We start from the raw sequence: 22,088 nt of genomic DNA, 5'->3' as shown, positions 1-22,088 counted from the left end.
CCTTGCCACCCTCTTTATCAACCAGTTAGCTGTTTAAGAAATATAGGAAAGGAGTCTTTTGTAGAAACACCCAGAAGAGAGCTAACATGACATTCTGATGTGTTAAAGGTTGATATCTACCTCAAGAAGCTATAAAAGTTAGAGTATCGATGTAATGAGGAGTAAACAACCTTTTTTATTTATTTATTTTGAACAATGTATTCCTTGGTTAAAAAGCACTGTTCAGTGTTTTACATCAAGATAATAGCTTTTCTGCCACATTGCTCCTCAAGAAAAAAAACATTACAAGTGTTTTCGCCTCATTGTGTTTCCTAAGCTGAACACAGACTTTATTTGTTGGTTTATTTATGATTAATATTTATGATTATATTTTATATTTCAAATAAAGGGTAAGGTCTAAAAAAATAAAATGACTTTGTTAAAAAGTGTAATTGATACAAAGTGTTCATGTGCAAATACTGCTTATTAACAGTATTATAAAATATTGACTAATATTATTGGGGATTTTGAAGAAAAATGGAAGTCCTCTCTTTGTATGAGACCTCTCCCTATAGTAACATAAAGAGGTTTCCAACTCTTGCAGTCCCTATGGTTCACAGTGGTTAGTGGATGTACATCTAGCCATGGAAATACAATAATTAACCATAGAAACTCACTGTATTGTTCACTCTGTGCTACCAGATATCAGCAGCAGGTACTTTGTTGTGTACAGGTTTAGGTAAAACCTTTCATCTGTATAAGGGAAAATATAGCAGAGCACTGTGATAATGTTTTTTTGTCTAGAAATCCCCTTTAAATATAGCAACGAAGAGGTGCACCCTTTTTAGTTTCATAAACAATTTTTTTTTTTTAATTATTGAAGAAAAATTCAAAATTCCAAGCGTATGCAGCCAGAAGTAGGTACAGCATAGGACAATATCATTTCCATGGACAAAGCAAGAGAGAATGTATAGGACACAAATGCATAACCTACATTATTCAAAGAAGCAAAAGCTTAAAAACATGTACTCGGATATCGAAGAACATAAGAAACTGGTAAACGTATAAAGCAAAAAATAAATATGAACAGTAGCAAATGTAAAGTAGTTGTATCTCCAAAACCCCAAAATGAGCCACCCATACCCCTTCCATTGGTGCCCACAACCACCCGAATAGGAGGACACCATGGGAAAAGGAGGTTGGGGGGCACCCCCGGACCACCCCCGTGCAGAAATTCTCAGGTAAGAGGGCAACATATCCATACTGTAGCATGAAAGGAGGGGGGGTAGGAAAGAAGGGAGATCACAACGATTCGAGTGGAACCAGTAGAAAAAAGAGATAAGAAGCAAAATAGAAGAAGAGGGGAAAATAAAAGGAGAATAGAAGGAGAAGAGAGAAAAAAAAGGGGAGTGCACATGGAAATTTAAAAGGACTTGAGATTCAGAAAGGGGGACAGGGAAAGATGCCATCTCTAGACCCCCCACCTCCATCCACATACACAAGCCCCTATAACAGCACCTATAGTGAGTAGCACCCTTTTTATTAAGTTGAACTGTAATTTGGACATTTGATGCATACAAATTAAAAAAATTAAAAAAACTGAATATTTATTGTGGTTCGTGTGAAGAATATTCGGTCAGAAGGGAGTACTAGATCCCAGGAGGGAAGAAAGGCATCCATCCCAGAGGGATTGGCGGGAGTTGTAAGGAAAAGCCTGTGATTAACAGGAGTGAGGTGAGCATACAAATCACCTGGTGGTGGTGGCACAGGTTTATCTGTATAAGAAGAGTATAGAGGTGGATTTAAATACACTAAAGAGACTTTTATTTTTTATACTTTTTATATATATTTTTGTTTATCTACAGTATTTGGACACAGAAGTATTTATTAACACATAATTTTAGTGTGTAATTGCTCAGTAGCACTGCACCATATAAATTATCACTGGGTTCAGAAAATGTCACATTTGTTTGGACTCTAGGCAATTAATGTAGTGTTCAAGTTCACTTTACTGTGGACTTATACCCAAAGAGCTTGCTGTGGGCCTTTTGTGGGTCTATTTGGAGCTGTCTTGCCAGGGGGATATTTTACTCCCCTTAAAATTCTTCCTTCATTAAACCTGAGTTCTGGGTTGCCCTCACAGACTCCTTTTTCCCCACTCCCTCAACCCCCCTAACTATAAAGCTTTAAAAAATTGTAAAAACTCTTTTACTAAATGCTCTTTCGATAAACCACACCTATGGCCATGTGACATTCCGGTCCCAAATCTTCTCCTTTTTTCTGTGTACGAGAGGCGGGGTCCTTCTTTGGGTGTCCACGTCACTGCCTGTGTGATGTGGACAGTTCCTATTGGCCATCCAGTGTTGATGACATGTCAGGATCCAGAAGAGTAGAGTAGAGTCAGTAAAAGGGGACTGGTGGGGACAGCAGACAGGTACACACCTGCATCGTTGGATCCCCAATCCACTGCACCTGGAACAAGGTCAGTGGACTTGGGTGAGTATGTCCCTGCTCCAAAAAGTGTTTTTAAAGATATTTGGGTGAGAGGCGGGGGGGGGGGGTCGGGGGGGGGGGCATTTTTGCCCTGGAGATTGGCTTTAAGAGAAACACAATACAATGTTTGGTTTCAGGGCTTCCCATCTACAAGTCCACTAAGGATTTTTTTTTGGTGTTTAAGAGATGGGTACAGAAGAAGGAAAACCTCTCTATTGGGCAATGAACAACTTTTTAAATCTGACTGAAGTTTTCTGATGAATACAAAAAAGGCCTAAGCTGGAGTTCAACGTTAAAAACTATTTTATTTTTAATGAGTGGGGTTTCTGTAAAAAATGTCCATCTTTCAGGACCCTTACCCTTCAGACAGAACATTCCTAAAGTGCCTGTAGCCAGAGTGTTGAGTTCTTCTGTAACAGAGAGCTTTGTAAAGTCGCATGATATTTGTAGAAATACCTCAGCACCTTTCATCGTGCTTTAATACATTTCATTATTCTGTGCTTTTGATATATCTCCGAATACCATTCAGAATCACAGCTGTGAAAGTATTTCCAAATGCAGCCAAATTGTACATCGGTTTCTTCGTCCCAACCAGTTACCTACAGCGCTCTCCTGAGCTCAGGAACATTACACAGAGCCCTTGTTTATGTTAGATGTACGCGAATGGAAACTGAGGAGTGCAACTGATCTCTACTTTAGCGGAACATGCATTTCAAAGAACGGAAAGTCAGGAATAAAATTGATGAGAAGAATCTCCTTGTAAGTGCAAGAGTGGAAAAAACACGCCATTAAGTCATGATTTCTTCACTGTCACCTATCAGCATCTGCTCTCCAATAAGTGTGGGGGGGGGGGGATAGAGTCGATTCATTAAAATTTATAGTGCATGAAAGCCATTTTGGATACAATTCTGTACACAAAACAAATTTGAGCATTTTATTTGATATATTCCTACAGTACGCTGAGCATTTCAATATTTTTATTCCTGCAAGATCTAATGAGGAGGGACATTATGTTGCAAAGCTGTCTTTTACCCTTCAGTAGAAAAGGGAATTGGAATCAAACAGATAATACAGTGTCCTCCTGTTTGGCGCCCGGGAGCCACACTGTACAAAATCGTAATCTTTCAATAGAACAACAGTAATCATGTTTTTTACAACATCTCATACTTGATTCTGTTTTAGCGCAGACTGGTTTAATAAGCACTAAAATTGATACCTAAGGGGCACACAGGAAACACATTCCTTTTCACTGGTTCAGTAAATTATCCAAGAAATCTACATAAATCAGGGATTCATGCCCTGTTTGTTTGCAATGAGTGTCAGCTTTTGAGTTAGGGTTCTTACACATGGGGGCTTTTGGCAGGTGTTTACTAGGGTCCAAAATAAAGAGGAAGAAAATACCAGTTCAAAAAGTGTATTATCCATTTTAGATTCAATTAAAAATACAATAGAAAAAAAATACATTTTGAGGTTTTCAGGGGGCCTTCTTCCTCAGGATACCTTTGAGCACAGCAAAGGTGAGGATTTGCAAAGTACCACCATGAAAACGGCTTATGTTCCTTTCCCGTTCTCCCTATCTCTTCTGTTTTCTCTCTCTTTGCTCTCTCCCACTTTTTTTTCTAGTGTCCTTACTAGTAACCTGGGTATTAATCCAATAAGTAAAGAGACATTTTGCCTTCCTGCTATTTTACCTTGGGTGTCAGACAAGATGCTTCTAATACTCTTTCTACCTAACACAAGAGGTTTGACAGCACACAAAGCTGTCTATATGCATTCTTACCCACTATAGGGGCGCAAGCCTTAGACTTGGCATCCTGTAGTATAGCCAATGACCTTGGCATCTGAATGTCTATTTCCACACAAATAGAAGCACTTTCCAGCGGTAGGCACAACCATTATAGATCCACTGGTCAGTTAAATGTAATTTCAGAGAAAATGCACTTATATGCCCTACCTAAGTCTGAGCTAAACTACACTAAAACCACTACTCCAGCTACTTACTTACCTCAATACCACACCCTTCTCCTTTATTGTGCCCTCTTCAGCCAAAATACTCTTTACTGCTTAGCAGAACCTGCGCAATAAGCCCTTGTAGACCTTTATAGTGTCATCTTCCAAGTGCCCCTAGCCTTGGAACCCCCCCATGACATCATTACTTCTTGGGACAATGGTGGGGCTAAATCTAAAAAGCATTAGCCCCTCAGTATTGATTCAATGCATTTTTAAAATACCATCTCAGTGTTGAAAGACTTGTGAGCTAATATCAACATGCCACACTTGCTGCCCTCTTACCAGGGGGAGAGAAGACCTGGTAGTGCCTAGAAGGTTGGAAGAGAGGCAATCCTTTTTTTTATTAAGCATTAAAAATCATGGTCTCCATAGTTAATATTTTAATTTTAAATAAAAAAGGCAATAATTTGTCATCTCACACCGGAAATTTTTATTAAAGGGTTCTTACTTTTACAACCCTATATGGTTATAATTTCTCTTATATGATTATGCAATACTGATATAGCTAATCATGTATAGAGACCACCGTCTTTTTAAATAATTGAACAAGTTCTAAATATTAAAGTAGAACTTTACTGCTTGCAGAGTAGGTAAGGTCTTGGCATAATTTTCAAGTATTCTTGGCAAAATGTGATCTAAACTTAAACTTTAAAGTGCCTGAAGTAACAGTGCTGTTGGCATTAAAAGTTGAATAGTGCCACCACCAGCTGTCATAATACAATAGTCCAGCAGGGGGGGTTCGTCCATCCGCGCTCCAAAATCTATCAGTGTATGGCTAGCCTAAACAGTCTGTTAAGACCACTTTCACACTTTGTAACCATTTGTGAATATGTAGGAAAATGTTTTACATTCCTTTCCTGATGAATGACAATTTTATGTTTCCCCTGCCATTTTCTATTTATTGTTAATCACTGCATTGCAGCCTGAATACTTGCCATAAGTGCCCCGCTTAATTATCCATTTGTTGTTTTGAATTTGGTTTAGTGAAATATTATTTGCTTAAAGAGCTTAACGCTTTTTCTAACTTCAGTTCCTATGTAGATAAGCTAAGCCTTTGCTTGCCTTGTGGATATGGGAGTATTTTGCTGTATGAGCCATGTTTAGTAGGTCAGCAAGAACATTAAACTGTTCTATTTGCTGCTGGATTTGAATCAACCATTGCACTTAAAGGGAACTATAGCTTTTAAAGTTGATCTTCAAGTACTCAGAAAAAATACATTGTAAATCATATATGTGAATCATTTTACATGCAAGAGGGTTTCCAATTCTGTTGAGGCAGACTTATGATCCACACGTTTAGTTGACAGGGTAATCATATATGTGACCTCTCTGACAACAACACTGCAATAAAAACAGGACTCCACTTAAAAAAAAAATAATAACCATGTATAGCAAAATGTTCTGCTGCAAATGTTGCCTTATGCAAACCACATACCTTCTGAGACCCAGAGCATGGAGAGTATGGTGACTTGCAGACTCAACAGGATCCACAGGCAGCATTACAGATGACATTATTCTGGGTTTTTCTTGTAAGCGACAAGAGCTTCTAATCTAAAAGCCTCCTAACTTTCTAAAACCCTAACTTAACAAGGGTTAACTAATTATGAACATGGAGTGTCCGACTAAACTAAATAACATGCAAACAGGAAGCGGGCATGCAAGAACATACTACAATGTACAAATAACAATAAGAGCTGCGGTAACACCACAGTACTTTTGCTGATGATTTTTTTAAATGATTCTTGTTATACAGGACTGCTATACGAAATAAATATTTTTCTAGATATGAAATGGATGGCAAATCGCAAATACACTATATTGTCAAAAGTATTAGGACGCCTGCCTTTACGCACACATGAACTATAATGGCATCCTAGTCTTAGTCCGTAGGGTTCAATATTGAGTTGGTCCACCCTTTGCAGCTATAACAGCTTCAACTCTTCTGGTAAGGCTGTCCACAAGGTTTAGGAGTGTGTCTATGGGAATCATTCTTCCAAAAGCACATTTGTGAGGTCAGGCACTGATGTTGAACGAGAAGGCCTGGCTCGCAGTCTCCGCTCAAACTCATCCCAAATGTGTTCTATCAGGTTGAGGTCAGGACTCTGTGCAGGTCAATCAAGTTCCTCCACCCCAAACTCGCTCATCCATATCTTTATGAACCTTGCTTTATGCACTGGTCCAAATAATTTGGTGGGGGGGGGGATTATGGTGTGGGGTTGTTTTTCAGGGGTTTGGTTTGGCCCCCTAGTTCCAGTGAAGGGAACACGTAAGGCTTCATCATATCAAGACATTTTTGACAATTTCATGCTCCCAACTTTGTGGGAACCGTTTGGGGATGACCCCTTCCTGTTCCAACATGACTGCGTACCAGTGCACAAAGCAAGGTCCATAAAAACATGGATGAGCGAGTTTGGGGTGAAGGATCTTGGTTGGCCTGCACAGAGTCCTAAACTCAACCCAATAGAACACCTTTGGGATGAATTAGAACGAAGACTGCAAGCCAGACCTTCTTATCCAACTTCAGTGATGTTGGACTGGCAGAAATCTGCCCACACCATATTATTGTCAAAAAATAATAAAGATTTGATTTGAAATGTATATTTGTAGACAATTTGAAACAAATTATTGATATTATTTATTTTTACTCTGTATCCCAAAGGCTGTTTTTTTTTTTATTGAACACATGACCAGCAGCAGAGGACTAGAAGAAGCTCTTCCTGCTTCTGTTTCTCTGCAGACAGGCTGGGAAAGGGTTAGGTCATGTGACAGCTGTATATCGATTAGGAAAAAGGTACTTAGATGTTTTTTTTAATAAAAATAATTACAGTGCCATCATCCACATACAGAAATAGAAGGGACAATATAAATTTAACAGTGTGTGTTTAGTATCACTTTAATGTGTATGTGTAGCCAACTTCCTTTTTTTAGTTTTGCATTGAGGTTTAAGGTTTTAGGTTTTTTACCTTTCTCATTTTAGTTTTTGCTCTTTGTGTCCTATTGGGGAGATTTCACTTCACTTCCTGTCCCGGAGATGCAACAGGCAATGAAAAGATATGTCTACAAAGTGAGGGGGGACAGTTGACACCCAAACACATGTTCCCTACTGAAAGCTTTCCCCTTACCTCCTGTTCTGATGGCAACTGTATAAGTTTGGATTTCCCATCACTTTCTGTCCTGGTAACAGTCATCGGGATAAATAGAGAAGGTGATTTTCTTCAGCAGGAGCATAGACAGCAATAGAAAAACCTGGCAGAGGTTCTAAGGGCTGTGTTACACTGATGATTTTGTAGCTGCTAAAAAACTGCTAATGCTAACAGTGATTTGTGGCTAGTGATGTAACTGCTTTAAGAAAATAAAAAACATTTTTTTTACAGCTACAGGTCCAACCTGTGCTACATAATTATGTAAGTGTTCGCTGCTATAAATCCCTTTGCTTTATCGATTTGTAGGTAAGCCATAGAGGTGAATGCAAAGCAATTGTTGCGAGGGATCTTGTCGCTAATATGAAAAAAATTAGTGATTCCCTAGAAATTGACAATAATTTCTCTAAAAAACTGCTGCTTCAAAACCACCAGTGCTACATGGCCCTAATACTTCTACATTCTAATCAATCAAAAAAAAAGAAAACATTTGATTATACTTTAAAGTGATTGTAAAGTCTCATTTTTTTTCTATTAAAATAACAAACATGTCATACTTACCTGATCTGTGCAGTGGTTTTGCACAGGGTAGCCCGAATCCTCCTTTTCTCGGGTCCCTGGTTGGAGCTCCTGGCCCCCTTTCTGTTGAGTGCACAAGAAGCAGCCCGGCCCCCTCTCTCTCTTCATTGGCTAATGGAGTTTGATTGACAGCAGCAGGAACCAATGGCACTGCTGCTGTGTCTCAGCTAATAAGGAGGCAGAGGCAATCGTGGCCATCGCTGGATAGAGATGGGGCTCAGGTAAGTACTGGGGGGGGGGGGGGTTGAGGGGGCTGCTGCACACAGAGGGTTTTTTTTTAACTTAATGCATAGAATGCATTAAAAAACCTTCTGCCTTTACAACCACTTTGAGGTAATATTAAACCCGTGGCTTTTAACACATTGAGCACAATAAAATAAGCATCCCAAGTAAACTATTTGTTACAATTCTTACTCTAGCATCTGCAGTTTATGTTCAATGTTGTTGACTCCTGCTTTCCTTTGATGCTTTCCTGAAATTCTGCTCTTCACAGGAAAGATAACTGTGGGCAGTGCAGTCTCCTGCCAGCCTGTAAGCTTAGTTAAGGGAATGGGGAGAAGATGGAGAAGAAGGGGTGTGCTTTCCATCCTAAGCTATGAGAATGTGTGTTTCTATTGATGCACACAGTGTAGGGAGACACAACTCTAGTTCCTGCATTACAGCAGAAAAATTACTCTTGCGCTTAAGTATAAAAGCCCAGCACTTACTGTATACTCTATGAGTGATGATCTACTTCTCAGGGGATACTGTTTCTGGCCTTGCTGCCCTCTAGGACTGGGGGTGTCCTTACTGTCACTAGAGAAATACAAAGAAAAGAGGGTGCACCAGCCTAGTGCATTATCCTAAATGCATTTATTTTGTTTAATAAAGATTAAAACTACTCACAAGCATAAAGATTGAAATATGCTTATACAGGCCACTATCCCATGGCATTACAGTCCCGGAACCAGCAATCTCCAGATCACAGGGGAGACCATGCGGGCGCCCCTGCTGACTGATGCATTTCAAAGGTTTACCTTCTTCAGAGCCTCTTGTTCTTGCATGCCTGAGTGGTTCCTTAATATGTTGGATAAGAAAGGAGACCTGAAAAGAGGAACCTGGGACAGTGGTCATGGCACCAGCATAAAGTGCAAGATAGGCAAAGATTACAAAGATAAAGAAGCTGCATACTCAGTATGTGATTAAATCAGCTGCTGAAAGTGCTTAACATTTAAGGGTTTAAGTTCTAAACTCAACCTTGAAGGTGCAGTGTGCTAAATGTTTAATATAGAACTACAACCAAAACTCCTTTCCCTGATTTTGGGTAAGAGTTAGAACCCAAGTGAGCTTATTATTTCTGACTGTCTTTGCTAATGGGATCTAGACGTACTATTTGCCCTGGTGACCATTGTCACTGGAAGAGAAAGTAAAGGGAAATCCACCTTTTTTACAATAGGAACACCTGTTCTGGTGATACCTGGCAAAGGTGGGATTTCTCTTAATTTTAGAGAGAATTCTTCCCTAAGTCAGGAAGTGGCAAATCATTTTTAAAAATCGGGACACAAACCTAAGGGAGCGTTGGCCCTTTCTCACTCAAAACTAAATAAGTGTTGACTAGAGTTACACTGTATATAAATAGGAGGGCTGTAGCAAAAGTAATGGAAAAGTGGGCAAAGGTTTTTTTATTAACTTACATAGGTCGTTCAGATTTCACATGTTGGTAGAGTTAAGCCTCGTACACACGATCAGATTTTCCGGAAATGTGTGATGACAGGCTGTTGGCGGAAAATCCGACCGCGTGTATGCGCCATCAGACAATTGTTGGCCAACTTTCCATGAGCGAATGTTGGATGGCAGGTTTATAAATTTTCCGCGGACAAATGTCTGTTGTCGGATTTTCCGATCGTGTGTACACAAATTCGTCGGACAAAAGTCCAAAGTACAGCTCAGAAGCAAGGACGGGCAAGAAGCGGTCCGTCTTGTAAACTAGCGTTCATAATGGAGAATTAACATTTGTGACGTGGCAAATTATGAAATCTCGAAATGCAGCTCACAATTCTCTTCTTCTTTAATGGGATAATAATGAAGCTGCTTTGCTGGTGATACAGATGGAGTTATTGCAAACAAATTTTCAAAGGCTTTTTTTTTCTTTTGATAGCAAGAATAATATTATTATGCTTTTTTTTTTATTTGGGCAAGTTATCACAACACCATTATCCCGTAGTTTTTAAGATCAAAGATACAACTATGTTGGTGTCCCTTGTTAATTTTACATTGTATTTTTTAAAATGTAACTGCCTACTCCCAAACTGTCATTTGAAGTAAATACATAGCCAAGTATTATTCTCCACAATTTTTTTATTGTGCATTAAAAAAAGAAAACAAATAAAATTAGACATGCTATCTGCCAATAAAACTTAGTTGCATTCGTAGTTGCAAAGTGCATTCTATGCATCCAAAAATTTAGAAAATATACCAAATCAAATCATTATTCAACCAAAAAAATAATGTCAAAGCAATAACTCCAAGGCCAATATTAAATAACACGTTATCGCCTCCGATTCCGCAACATGTCTGGTTGATGAACGGCCGTTCAGAAACTAACTGAAAAGCACAAAATGAAAAGCGTGAACTGAAAAGCGCTAAATGAAAAGCACAAAATGAAAAGCACGAATCAACACTCACCAAACTTCTACTAACATGCAAATTAGCAGAAGGAGCCCAAAGGGTGACGCTAAAGAGCTTCAATCCGATCGTGTGTATGAGGCTTAACTCTTCCTCTATAGTAACTCTTCTTCATTCTTTTTCATTCCAAGTTAATATTGGATTCCAAGCAGTAGCAATTTGCTATCATTGAGTTCTTGATAAAGTAGGGGTGTAGGCTGGTTGACATCCACAGAAGGCTACAGAATGTTTATGGAGATGACACCCTTGACAATAGTCAGCAATGACAAGACTTTGCTTTTGTCAATGGTGTCACTATGTAAACATTAATTAACATTTCTGTGGACAGCCTGCACCCCTCCATTGTCAAGAACTCAATGATGGCACGTTGCTTCTGCTAGGAATCTATTTTTTACCTGCAACAAAAAAGAAGAAGAAGAGTTTTTATAGAGGAAGATTTACTCCTCCAACATATGAAATTTATAGGACCTATTTAAGTTAAAAAAAAAAAAGTTTTACCCACTCTTGCATTACTTTTGGTACAGCCCGCGTATGTTTCTCAAAGTGGCTAATAAATGTTGCCAGTCTAACTAATTCTATCTCTGTCTTTTCTCTATTGTGTTTTAGCATTTTAGGGAACACTTGGACAAACTTTCTGCAAAGGGAATTGGAATGTTGGACAATGCGTTGAGTGAAGCCTTTGATTTGTTGAGTGAAGTAAGTATTTGCCCATCCGCAGGTCTTATCATTTTCCATTTTGATATATTACGGTGTGCTTTTATAGATAATTGGAGAGTAATAAAATTACAAGCAATTTTGAAAACCTATTTGTACATTGAAATTGATGGATATTGTACGGAGCTGTCAGTAGTCCTCATCAGATGTCACAGTAATACTCGGAAATGTTGACACATAATAAGATTTTTTTTTTAAAAGCAGCTTTTGATGCCGTTAATCAACAATTAAATTTGGACGAATGCCACCTCTGTAATTATCCCTTCTTTTCAGTTGGAATGTATCAGCTCATGTTTGTTGACACTAATATATTCTAAGACTTCTATAAATATATAGCTTTTCCATCTGGAAGGTGTTCAATGTTTTTTTTTAGACAAGCCACCAACATAGACTGTTCAGTAAAATTTACCTTCCATCCCCCAAGAACAAATGCAAATAATAGTTTTTTGTGTTTTTATGTAATTACGTTTTTCATTGTAGACAATTAAATGGAAATCAGTTACATTCAAAGGCTGATAATCACAAACTGCTATAAGTGTTTGATGCTTTGAATTCGTTTCATACAAAAAAAATTGAATCAGTTATGGACTTAATTGTGTTTGATCAAAAAAATTTGTCAATAGTATTGAAGTGAATAATATACTCCAACAATACTGCTTTAATGTTCTTGACAGTGTGTGTGTTTTAGTTATGTCTCAGTCATTTTTGTCAGGAATCTGAAAAAGAAAAGCCATTTCTGACATACATTCAGGAAATAAGTGTATAACAGTTCTGAAAATGTACCTCTGTAATTAAGATGCAACCACTGCAGTGAACTTTGTGGTAGAACTTAGGACACGCAGCCAAGACCTAACCTATCTATATTAAATATAAATATAAAAAAATCACTGTCACCCACCCATTTAAATGTCCTTTTATAGCCAAGCTCCCTTATCCAGATATACTGTACATACCACCTTACCCTGCTTTCCCTTGCCACCTCCCTGCTGCAGATATCCACCCTGAGAATTCCCCGGTGTCAGATGGCATTAAAACTTACTAGGATGATGTCACTGCCCCCTTATTTGAGGAGCAGGGGACAGTAAGGCAGTGCTGGGTAGGTGAGTATACATTGCTGATGGGGTGGGCTGTCAGGAGGCACTGTCAATTTGCCCTAAATGGATAGGTAACATTGGGCTCCATTCGCAGAACCAGACCACATGCGGTATATAGGTTTCCAGACCAGTGACGGCACGTCCATTAGGGGCGCAGAGGCACCGCCCCCCTAATTCATGCACCCAGCCCCTAATCTACATGCAGGGCACCGGACGCATGGATTCCAATGGGATTTTTTTTTAAGCACATGATTTGAGCCTGAGACTCTAATAGGCTTAAAAAAAGGGTGGGCTCGGGGAGCAGAGCCACCACCGAGGAGGAGTAGATGCAGGAAGGAGCCGAAGCTGCCCGCCACCTAGATGGGGTAAGTGCGGGGCTGGTGGGGGGACAAGCAAGCGATGAGAGGGTGGGGGGCATTGACTGAGCGACCGAGTGACTCTGGGGGGGTTTGGTTTGCTGCCCACCCCTCAAAATATACAACACCGGTCGCCACTGGTCCAGGCGCATTTTCCTTAAATAATGTCTTCACAGTCAGGAAAGCAAGACAGGTCAAACTGTTGACGCGTTTCACACTTAAATCACAAGTACCTTGGTTATGATTAAGCAGGTAATTTATGTGTGAAAAGCGTCAACAGTTTGCCCTGTCTTGCTTTCCTGACAGTGAAGACATTAAAGTAATTATTTTTCATCAGTCCTGTGGTGGTGTACAGCCAATTTCTTTTAATCCTAAGGAGCATCCTTGACAACAGATGAGTAGTCAGCTGTTGTTAAGGACGCCTGCTCCTTAACAATGCGGTATTTACTACTGTTAATAAATACGCTACCACTAGGCGTTAAATTACCGCATGTTGTCACTACTAAAATACAGCATGACTTCATAAAATAACTCATGCTGCATTTTAGTACCTGTGAACAAGGCCACTGAAACGCATTAACTTCTGCTGTACATATTTAGAAGAGCGGATTGTCTTCTATCTGTATTTTAGTTGCGTTTTTTAGTAAATGCAAAAAACTTTTTGATAATAAACACCCAGAGATATTTTACAGAGAATTTAAAAAAAGAAAATATCGCTCTGACTGGAGCCCAGTTTCTTTTTAACGTGATCGTAAACTGCAAAAAAATAAAATAAAATTGGCCCCTTCAGGACAATGTTATAATGTGCTAGTATTCAACACATACAGTACTAGCACATTATGACAGACCTACCTTAAAATGAAGCCCTCAAGTGGGGTGCTGTCACTGCTAAAAGGGCTTCCATCTTCACCCAATCTTCCATCCAGATTCATGGGCTTCGGCTGTTTGAATTGCCGGGCTACGGTGATGTAACTCCCATGCATGCCCACGGCACATAGCTTTGAATGAATGGCACCGCCCATTCAGGGCATAGTGCGCATGCGTTGGTGACGTCACTGGCTGCTACTAAAGGAAATATCTCTTAAACAGCGCACATTTAGGAGATATTTACTATACCTATGGGTAAGCCATATTATAGGCTTACTTGTAGGTACAAGATAAAAAGCGGACTTTACTACAGCTTTTATATGTGCTATGCATTTTATACATAGGTTTGACAACATGATCTAAGTTCTGCCACAAGGCGTGTTGTATCTCTGTAAATATATTTGAACATAAAATATATAAGGATTGCTGTAAAAAGAGTGCTTGTAGGTTGACAGATCCCTAGCACAGATATTGTTCATTCAGTATTACCCATACCCTGGTAAAGGTATTCTTTTATTATCAATGTCCACATCCCCACCACACATTATTCCTCAAACAGTGTCTACAACACAACTCAGCAACCACTGTCAAGATGCTCCTCTGTGTGAATAGTTCAATACTGGTTGTAATATAATGTAAATGTCACTGGTTTCTCTGAGTCCATGATCTGAAATCCAGCTCTTGCTCTTAAAATGTCTTCATTTTATTGAATAGCCACAGTGAACAAACGCCGCTCTATGTGGTGTATAGGTAGTAGCACGGACTTTTCTGTTTATTCTCTGAGTCCATCCAAGTTGTATTCTGTGTTGAGCCCCCATGAAGGGGAAGTAGTAGTAGTTTTATCAACAATTGAAATTACCTTGGACTCTTTGATCTGATTTTGGTCTGGTGTTCCTTTCTGTATCTTTATGGTTTTAGTTACATCACGACACATTCCGGTATTGATCCTGTTTTTTTAGTTTCTGCAGATATCTGCACACTGTCAGGTTTCCCCCCACTGTCTGTGCTACGTTTTCTGGCATCTTCTCCCTCATCTTCTCCCTCATCACCTACATTATTTTCTTACAAATTCCCTCTGACCCCTACCCTGGTGTCAACACTATATTCACTGGCATTTCCCTTCCCTCAGTGCTATGTTCTTAGCTAGCTCCTCCAACTATATGAGCTACATTGTCTGGAAGCCATCCCCCTCTTCTACCCAAACTACATTCTTTGGAATCTATTCCCCCCTGTCTACACTATGTTTTTGGCAACTCTTGCATTAATAATCCCTACAGTAGCTTCCCTTGCAAGTCTTCCCTAACAGTCTACACTCCACCCCAAGCATGCGTACATCCGTTCACAATGTTCTCCACCCCATTCCCTCTCCATAGCTCCCAACTGTCCTTGATTTTGAGAGACTGTCCCTCATTCCTCCTCATTTGTCCCTCATTTTGGTCTGATCTATATAGTTCTATATAAAATGCACTTTTTATCTTTCAAAAAGTGATTCCCAGTGCTAAACCTTTCGTCCAAATTCTAAATTGCTGCATTTTTCAATTTTAAAAGCCAATATAAAGGAATAGTAGTGGTTAAAAGAAAGCACTTGTGGATTTAATTAACTTTTTTTTTGTTATTTCCCCTTTAAGGGGGTGTGGCAGGGGACGTGTCCTATGCCTACATATGTTTGCTAGTAGGTTTCCCTCATTCCCATCTCAAAATGTTTGGAGGTGTGCACTCTCCACAATCCCATCTGTACCATATACTCTCTGATCCCCAATGCTTTGTGTCATACCTCAATTTGAGGCTCTGTGGCTACTCCATTGTGTTCCAATGTCAATGAAATTTTGCATTCACTTTTCTCCTCATTGCTGTATTTTTATCATATGTTATATTGTATGATGTCAATGATCTGATCCCAACTCAACTCTCATTCCATAATTATCTTTTCTTTGCCAGAACTCTTTCACTTCTTCCAGTCCTTGATCATTTACTTTCTTCCTTCTTGTACTCTCCCCAGTACTTGCTTCTAATGCATACCAGTCCGTTATGACTCATTTAGAAGTCAAAAACAATTAAGTCTAAATGAACTCACTCCTGAACAGACAATGCTGGGCACATATTTGCTATGTGCACTAAAACAATTTATATAACCTTTGTGCAAAAATATTTGATTCCCTCTACAAGCTAATTGCACTGCTGCAGTGTAACAGAAATAATTCACCAAAATCCCTGGACCGTTCTTAACCAGTTGGTGCCATAATGGAGTCCTCTTCATCATGAGCCGACATCTGCTTCTTGCTTGGAAATGCCAGACCACTGAGGCTGTTACATAAAATTAGGCATCCCTTCAGACATGCATTTTCTCCTCTTCTGCCCTAACATATTACATTCATAATGCTGCACAAACCAATTGTTTCTGCTTGATAATTCACATATTTCATTTGGCAGCCTGAAAAAAACCTTTCCAAGAGAGGCTTATTTTCCTGCATTTTACATGACTTCAGTAGTCTATCAACAGGGTAGAAACTGACTTAAAACCTACATTTAGTAAAAAATAAATAAAAAATCAGCACAAGAGCATTACTTAGAGTCAGTGCAATGCATCTCCTGTGCTGCTGGCTGATTCTTTAGTTGAAATCTTCCAACCTTCATCCCACCCCCCCCCCCTCCAGTGCCAGACTCTACCTGTCCTCCATTCATAGAGCACTTTTCATTCATAGAAACTATAGTACCACTTCTATGATTGGAGGAAGGGAGTGAAAATGGTGGTCATAGTCAGTATTCTTGAGGAATGCATAAGACAAGTTCCTTAGTATTATTTACCCTCTTGGAATGGGAAGATTGTGGGGGGGTGGCAAGGGGGGGGTAAGGTAGTATGAGAGGACAAAAGATTTTGAATAGGAAGTAAACCCTGGTGGGTTTTACTTCCTCTTTATTTCCTTGCAAAGGTCAAGCATAATGGGCTACTATGCATCGCAAAGTTGTCCCCATTGTCCCAACTAGCAGGGAGTGTCCATCTTTGCCCCTCTTCCTTCTGGGGCTGCGAACTCCGGCTCTGTGAATGGCCGGAGTCACGCAACGTCACTCCCGCGCATGCTCCCAGTCACTTCATGACCCCTATTAGAAACAGCACGATGTGCCCTTTCTAAAGTGTGCATGCGCCGATGACATCGGCGCATGCGCCGTAGTCATCAGCGTTCGGGTCTTTCGTAAATATCTCCTAAACCGTGGAAGTTTAGGAGATATTTCAAGCACCTACAGGTAAGCCTTAATATAGGCTTACCTGTAGGTAAAAGTGGTTTTACAGGGTGTACAACCACTTTAACTAAAACAGCAGCCAACAGCACAAGGGACACAGCAGGGCGGCCCTCCTGTGCAAAATCACATACCTATACATGATTTTGTGCACTGGGTCTGGGGCACACACAATGTTCGCTGGCGCCTCATGATCGTTCTAGGGAGAGGCAGAATGGCGGTCTGTGAGAGGGGAAGATGGAGATCTTGTATTCCTGCTTAGCAGGAATACGAATCCCTGTCTTCTCCCAGTCAAAGACCACCCCACACACAATTAGAAAGCACTCCCTAGGAGCATATTTAACCCTTTGATCGCCTCTGATACTAACCGCTTTGCTGCCAGTGTCTTTAGTTCAGTGACAGTGCATTTTTTTGCACTGATCACTGTATTGGTGCAAAAAATGGTACTTAGTATTTGTCCGCCGCAATGTTGCAGTCCCACTAAAAATCGCTGATCGCTATTACAAGTAAAAACAATAAAAATTTCAATTCCATAAATATATCCCATAGTTTGTAACCAATTAATATACGCTTATTGGCATTTTTTTTAACCAAAAACATGTAGCAGAATACATATTGACCTAAATTGATGAAGAGTCGACATTTGATTTTTTTACATTTTTTATTGGATGTGTTTTATAGTATAACGTAAAAAATATTGTTTATTTTTTTCAAAATTGTCAGTCTTTTTTTGTTTATAGTGTAAAAAATAGAAACCACTGAGGTGATTAAATACCACCAAAAGAAAGCCCTATTTGTGGGGAAAAAAAGGACATCAATTTTTTTTGGGTACAGCGGCCACGCAATTGTCAGTTAAAGTAATGCCGTGCCGTATAGCAAAAAATGGCCTGGTCATGAAGGGGGTTAACCTTCTGGGACTGAGGGGATTAAAGAGACACCATCACCTTGCCAATACCTCCCTGGCCAACTGATACTCACCTTATCAGTGCTCCCCCCACTCCTTCCCCTGTTGCAGCCAAGAATACTATGTGACTGTTCCAGGTATTAGGAAGTGTGTGACTTCTGTAACGATGTGTATGCTTTATGTTATAATTCAAGTTCAATTGTTATGCCTAGTTTCTTATGCATGTTAGGAAACAGTTAACAGTTTTGGTCATGTGATCTGGGGGCGGGGAGCTGTGGTTAGTTTTGTAAGATGGATGCTGCTGAATAAACACCAGGCTCATGTTCAAGCTCCTGCTGTCTGCCTATTCTTGGTGTTAAAATCATCACATGTACCAGAAGTCGGGTCAGAAGAGTCATGGCAGCAAACAGCAACATAAAGAACATTCCATCCCTGAATTTGGAATCAGGGAATGTATCTGAAAACTGGTCACAATAAAGGGAGCTGATAGAGCTTGTGTTTGCAGGACCAGATGCCGACAAATGGTCTGATCAGCAGAAAGCAGCTCACTTTCTGATATGTGTGGGACAAAAAGGACATGATGTGTGCCGAGCCTGGCAAGCAAGTGGGGAGATCACTGCAGAGGACAAAAAGAAAACAGAGGTACTGTTTGCAAAGTTTGAGGCATACTGCAACCCAAGGAGAAACTCCACAGTGCAAAAGAAACTGTTTTATGAGAGGAACCAGTGTGCAGGTGAGTCTGTGGATGAATGGGTAACACAGTTGCGCTTGCTTGCCAAAGACCGTGCTTTCTATGATACTGGAGAAATCATAAAAGACCGCATTCTGATTGGCAGTAAGTTTAAGGAAGTTCAGGAAAGGCTGCTGCAGGAAGAAGACTTCAATCTTGAGAAAGCCATAAGGATTGCCAGAGCATATGAAATGCATATGAAATGTCAAGAAAGGACATGCAGATACTGGAAGGCACACAGCTCCAGATTAATGCTATAGAAAATCACAGCAGCAGATATGGGCAAGAAAGAACACACAAAGGAATAAAGAACACCTATGGTACTGGGACAAGTAAGCAAGGGGGCAGATATGCAATAGATGCAAGGAATGAGGACATTTTGCCATTGTGTGTAAACTGTCTTCACAAACCGGAAGGTAAAAAACACGTTCTGTACACGCCATAGAGGACAATGATGACAATGCAGGGTCAGACTCAGACTGCACCCCAATATATCTTGCAGCAGTACAAAAAACACATCAGTCTGCAGATGAAGCAACTGTAACAATACAGATAGGGGCTAACAAAACTCCAATCACATTCAAAATAGATACAGGAGCACAAGTAAATTGTGTACCAAGCCACATATACCTGGAACACCTCAGTAATGAATCCCCCTTAGAGACTCAGCACCTACCGAAACTAATGGGATATGGTGGTGAAAAGCTGAAAGCAATGGGTCGCTGTCATGCAAAATGTTCATACAAGGGATCTGAAAAGGTTTTACAATTGTTTGTGATAGAAACACAAGCCCCAGCCATGCTTGGTCTCAGAACATGTAAAGAGATTGGACTTGTGAAGGTCATAATGACTGTAGATGCTGGGCAAAGAGGTCTGACAGAGGCTGACATTGAACATGAGTACTGTGATCTATTCAAAGGCCTGGGGTGCCTCCCGGGGGTAAGCCGCATACGTATAAAAGATGGTGCACAGCCTGTCATTCATGCCCCAAGAAGAATACCTTTAACTCTTGTAAATAAAGTCAGAAAAGAACTCACTAGGATGGAGAAGCTGGGAGTAGTAAAAAAAGGTCACAGAACCATCAGAATGGGTCAGTTCTATGGTTGTGGTGGAGAAGAAGAACACAGGTACAATTCGTATATGCATTGACCCACATGATTTGAATAAAGTCATAATGAGAGAACACTACCAACTCCCCGCCATAGAAGATATAGCGCACAAGATAATAGGAGCAACAGTGTTTAGTGTACTATATGCCCATTCGGGTTACTGGGAATTGCGTCTTGATGAAGCCAGCAGTTACTTGACCAATTTTAACTCCCCTTTGGGTCGATAGCGCTTCACAAGGGTACCTTTCGGCAGAGCATCTGCACAGGAAATATTTCAAATTAAATCTCACGAATTGATTGCTGGTCTACAGGGTGTTGAAGTAATAGTTGATGATTTGCTGGTCTATGGAAAGGATCAAACGGAACATGACAAAAACCTTACTGCTTTGCTCAATCGGCGTCGTGAGAAGAATCTTACACTCAATCCAAACACAATGCAAATTGGGGTAGAAAGTTACATATTTTGGACACCTACTAACCAAAGAGGGCTTGAAGCCTGATCCAAAGAAGATTACAGCAGTTCCCAACCTCCAGAAAGGAGCTAGAGACATCACTAGGTATTTTCAACTATCTATCCAAATTCTCTCAGGGCCTTGCTCAACTTATAGCACCTCTACATACACTGCTACAGAAGAATGCTGTTTGGTGTTGGGATGCAAACATGGAAAAGACTTTCGACAAAGTGAAAAAACTGATCACTAAACATCCAGGGCCAATACTGAAATATTTTGACGGAAACTGTGACACTGTACTTCAAGTGGATGCATCCCAGTTTGGGTTAGGTGCTGTACTGACTCAACAAGGACATCCTGTGGCATATGCTTCATGAGCACTGACCACAACGCAAACCAATTATGCCCAAATTGAGAAAGAGATGCTAGCTATTGTGAATGGATGTAAGAAATTTCACCAGTACATATATGGTCGCCCGGTAGTTGTGGAAACAGACCACAATCCATTGGAGTACATCCTACAGAAATCACTAGCTTCTACACCTCCATGTCTGCAGTGGATGGTTTTGAAATTACAGCAGTATGATCTCACAGTAAAGTATAAGCCTGGAAAGGAAATTCCAATGGCAGATAACCTGTCTAGGGTGTTTCTAGAAGGACATGAAGTACGGGATGAACCTGAGTTGGAAGAACAGGTAAATACGGTACTATCGAACATTCCAATACGGCTGGAGAAGATAACACAAGACACCAAACAGGATAAAGTCCTAGAAAAACTAACTCGTGTCATGTGCAATGACTAGCCAGAAAAACAAAAGAATCTATGTCCTGAACTACATGGATTCTGACCTATGAAAGATGAGCTATACATTTATTTGGAGATCATATTTATGGGTGACCGTATTCTCCTTCCTAAGTCACAGCAGGCAGAAGTACTGAAACAAATCCACCAGGGGCATTTGGGCATCACTCTGTGTAAGTGCAGAGCGTGGGAGTTGGTCTACTGGCCTAATTTGGACTTTGATATTGAGACACTTGTGAAGAAGTGTGAAACCTGCCAGACATTTCAAAAACACAATGCAAAGGAACCTCTTACACCGTAGAATGCTCCTTTATGGGGATAGCAGAGACTGGCCACAGATATTTTTCATTTTGAGGACAACCATTACCTGATAGTAGTAGATTACTACAGCAAATACTTTGAGCTAGTGCAGCTGAGAAATTTAAAATCATCAACAGTCATATGGGCTTTCAAAACAATACTTTCAAGACATGATGTGTGTGAAAAACTTGTGTCTGATAATGGGCCACAATTCTCATGTTCTGAGTTCCAGTGCTTCCTGTGTGAATGGAGAATCGGGTACAAACCCACAAGCCCCTATTACCCTCAGGCCAATGGTCTAGGAGAGAAGTATGTTGGCATAGCCAAATCCATTATACTGAAAGCGCAATCATTAGGGCAGGTTGTGTACCTAGGACTGTCAAACTATCGTGCAACACCTTTTGAAGGTTTATACTCACCTGCACCACTGCTAATGGGTAGAACAATGAGGACCACAGTGCCTATTGCACCACAGAAATTGCAGCCTCAGTCTATTCCACAGGATCAAGTAACAGCTCAGAGGATCATAAACATGAAAAGGCAAAAACTGTATTTTGATAAATCTACAAAATCCCTTCGTCCACTCTCTGCTGGGCAAGCTGTGCTACAGAGTCACTGGGAATACATGGGAACCTGCTCGAATTGTCAAAGAAGCCAA

General features: G+C 40.2%; 1 protein-coding gene across 3 annotated transcripts in view; it reads left to right on the top strand.

Moving 5' to 3' along the window:
- CACNA2D3 (calcium voltage-gated channel auxiliary subunit alpha2delta 3) overlaps positions 1-22,088 on the top strand; it is a 1,508,837-nt gene that overhangs the window by 717,946 nt on the left and 768,803 nt on the right. For all 3 annotated transcript variants that reach the window (XM_073592282.1, XM_073592284.1, XM_073592285.1), the window contains one exon: positions 11,472-11,561. In XM_073592282.1, coding sequence (XP_073448383.1) covers positions 11,472-11,561 — 90 coding nt within the window. The remainder of the gene's footprint in view (positions 1-11,471; positions 11,562-22,088) is intronic.

The sequence above is a fragment of the Aquarana catesbeiana genome, linkage group LG07 (assembly GCF_042186555.1).
Source record: "Aquarana catesbeiana isolate 2022-GZ linkage group LG07, ASM4218655v1, whole genome shotgun sequence".
Classification (NCBI taxonomy): Eukaryota; Metazoa; Chordata; class Amphibia; order Anura; family Ranidae; genus Aquarana; species Aquarana catesbeiana.
Note: the sequence above shows the minus strand (reverse complement) of the source record. Positions and strands in the feature narration are given on the sequence as shown.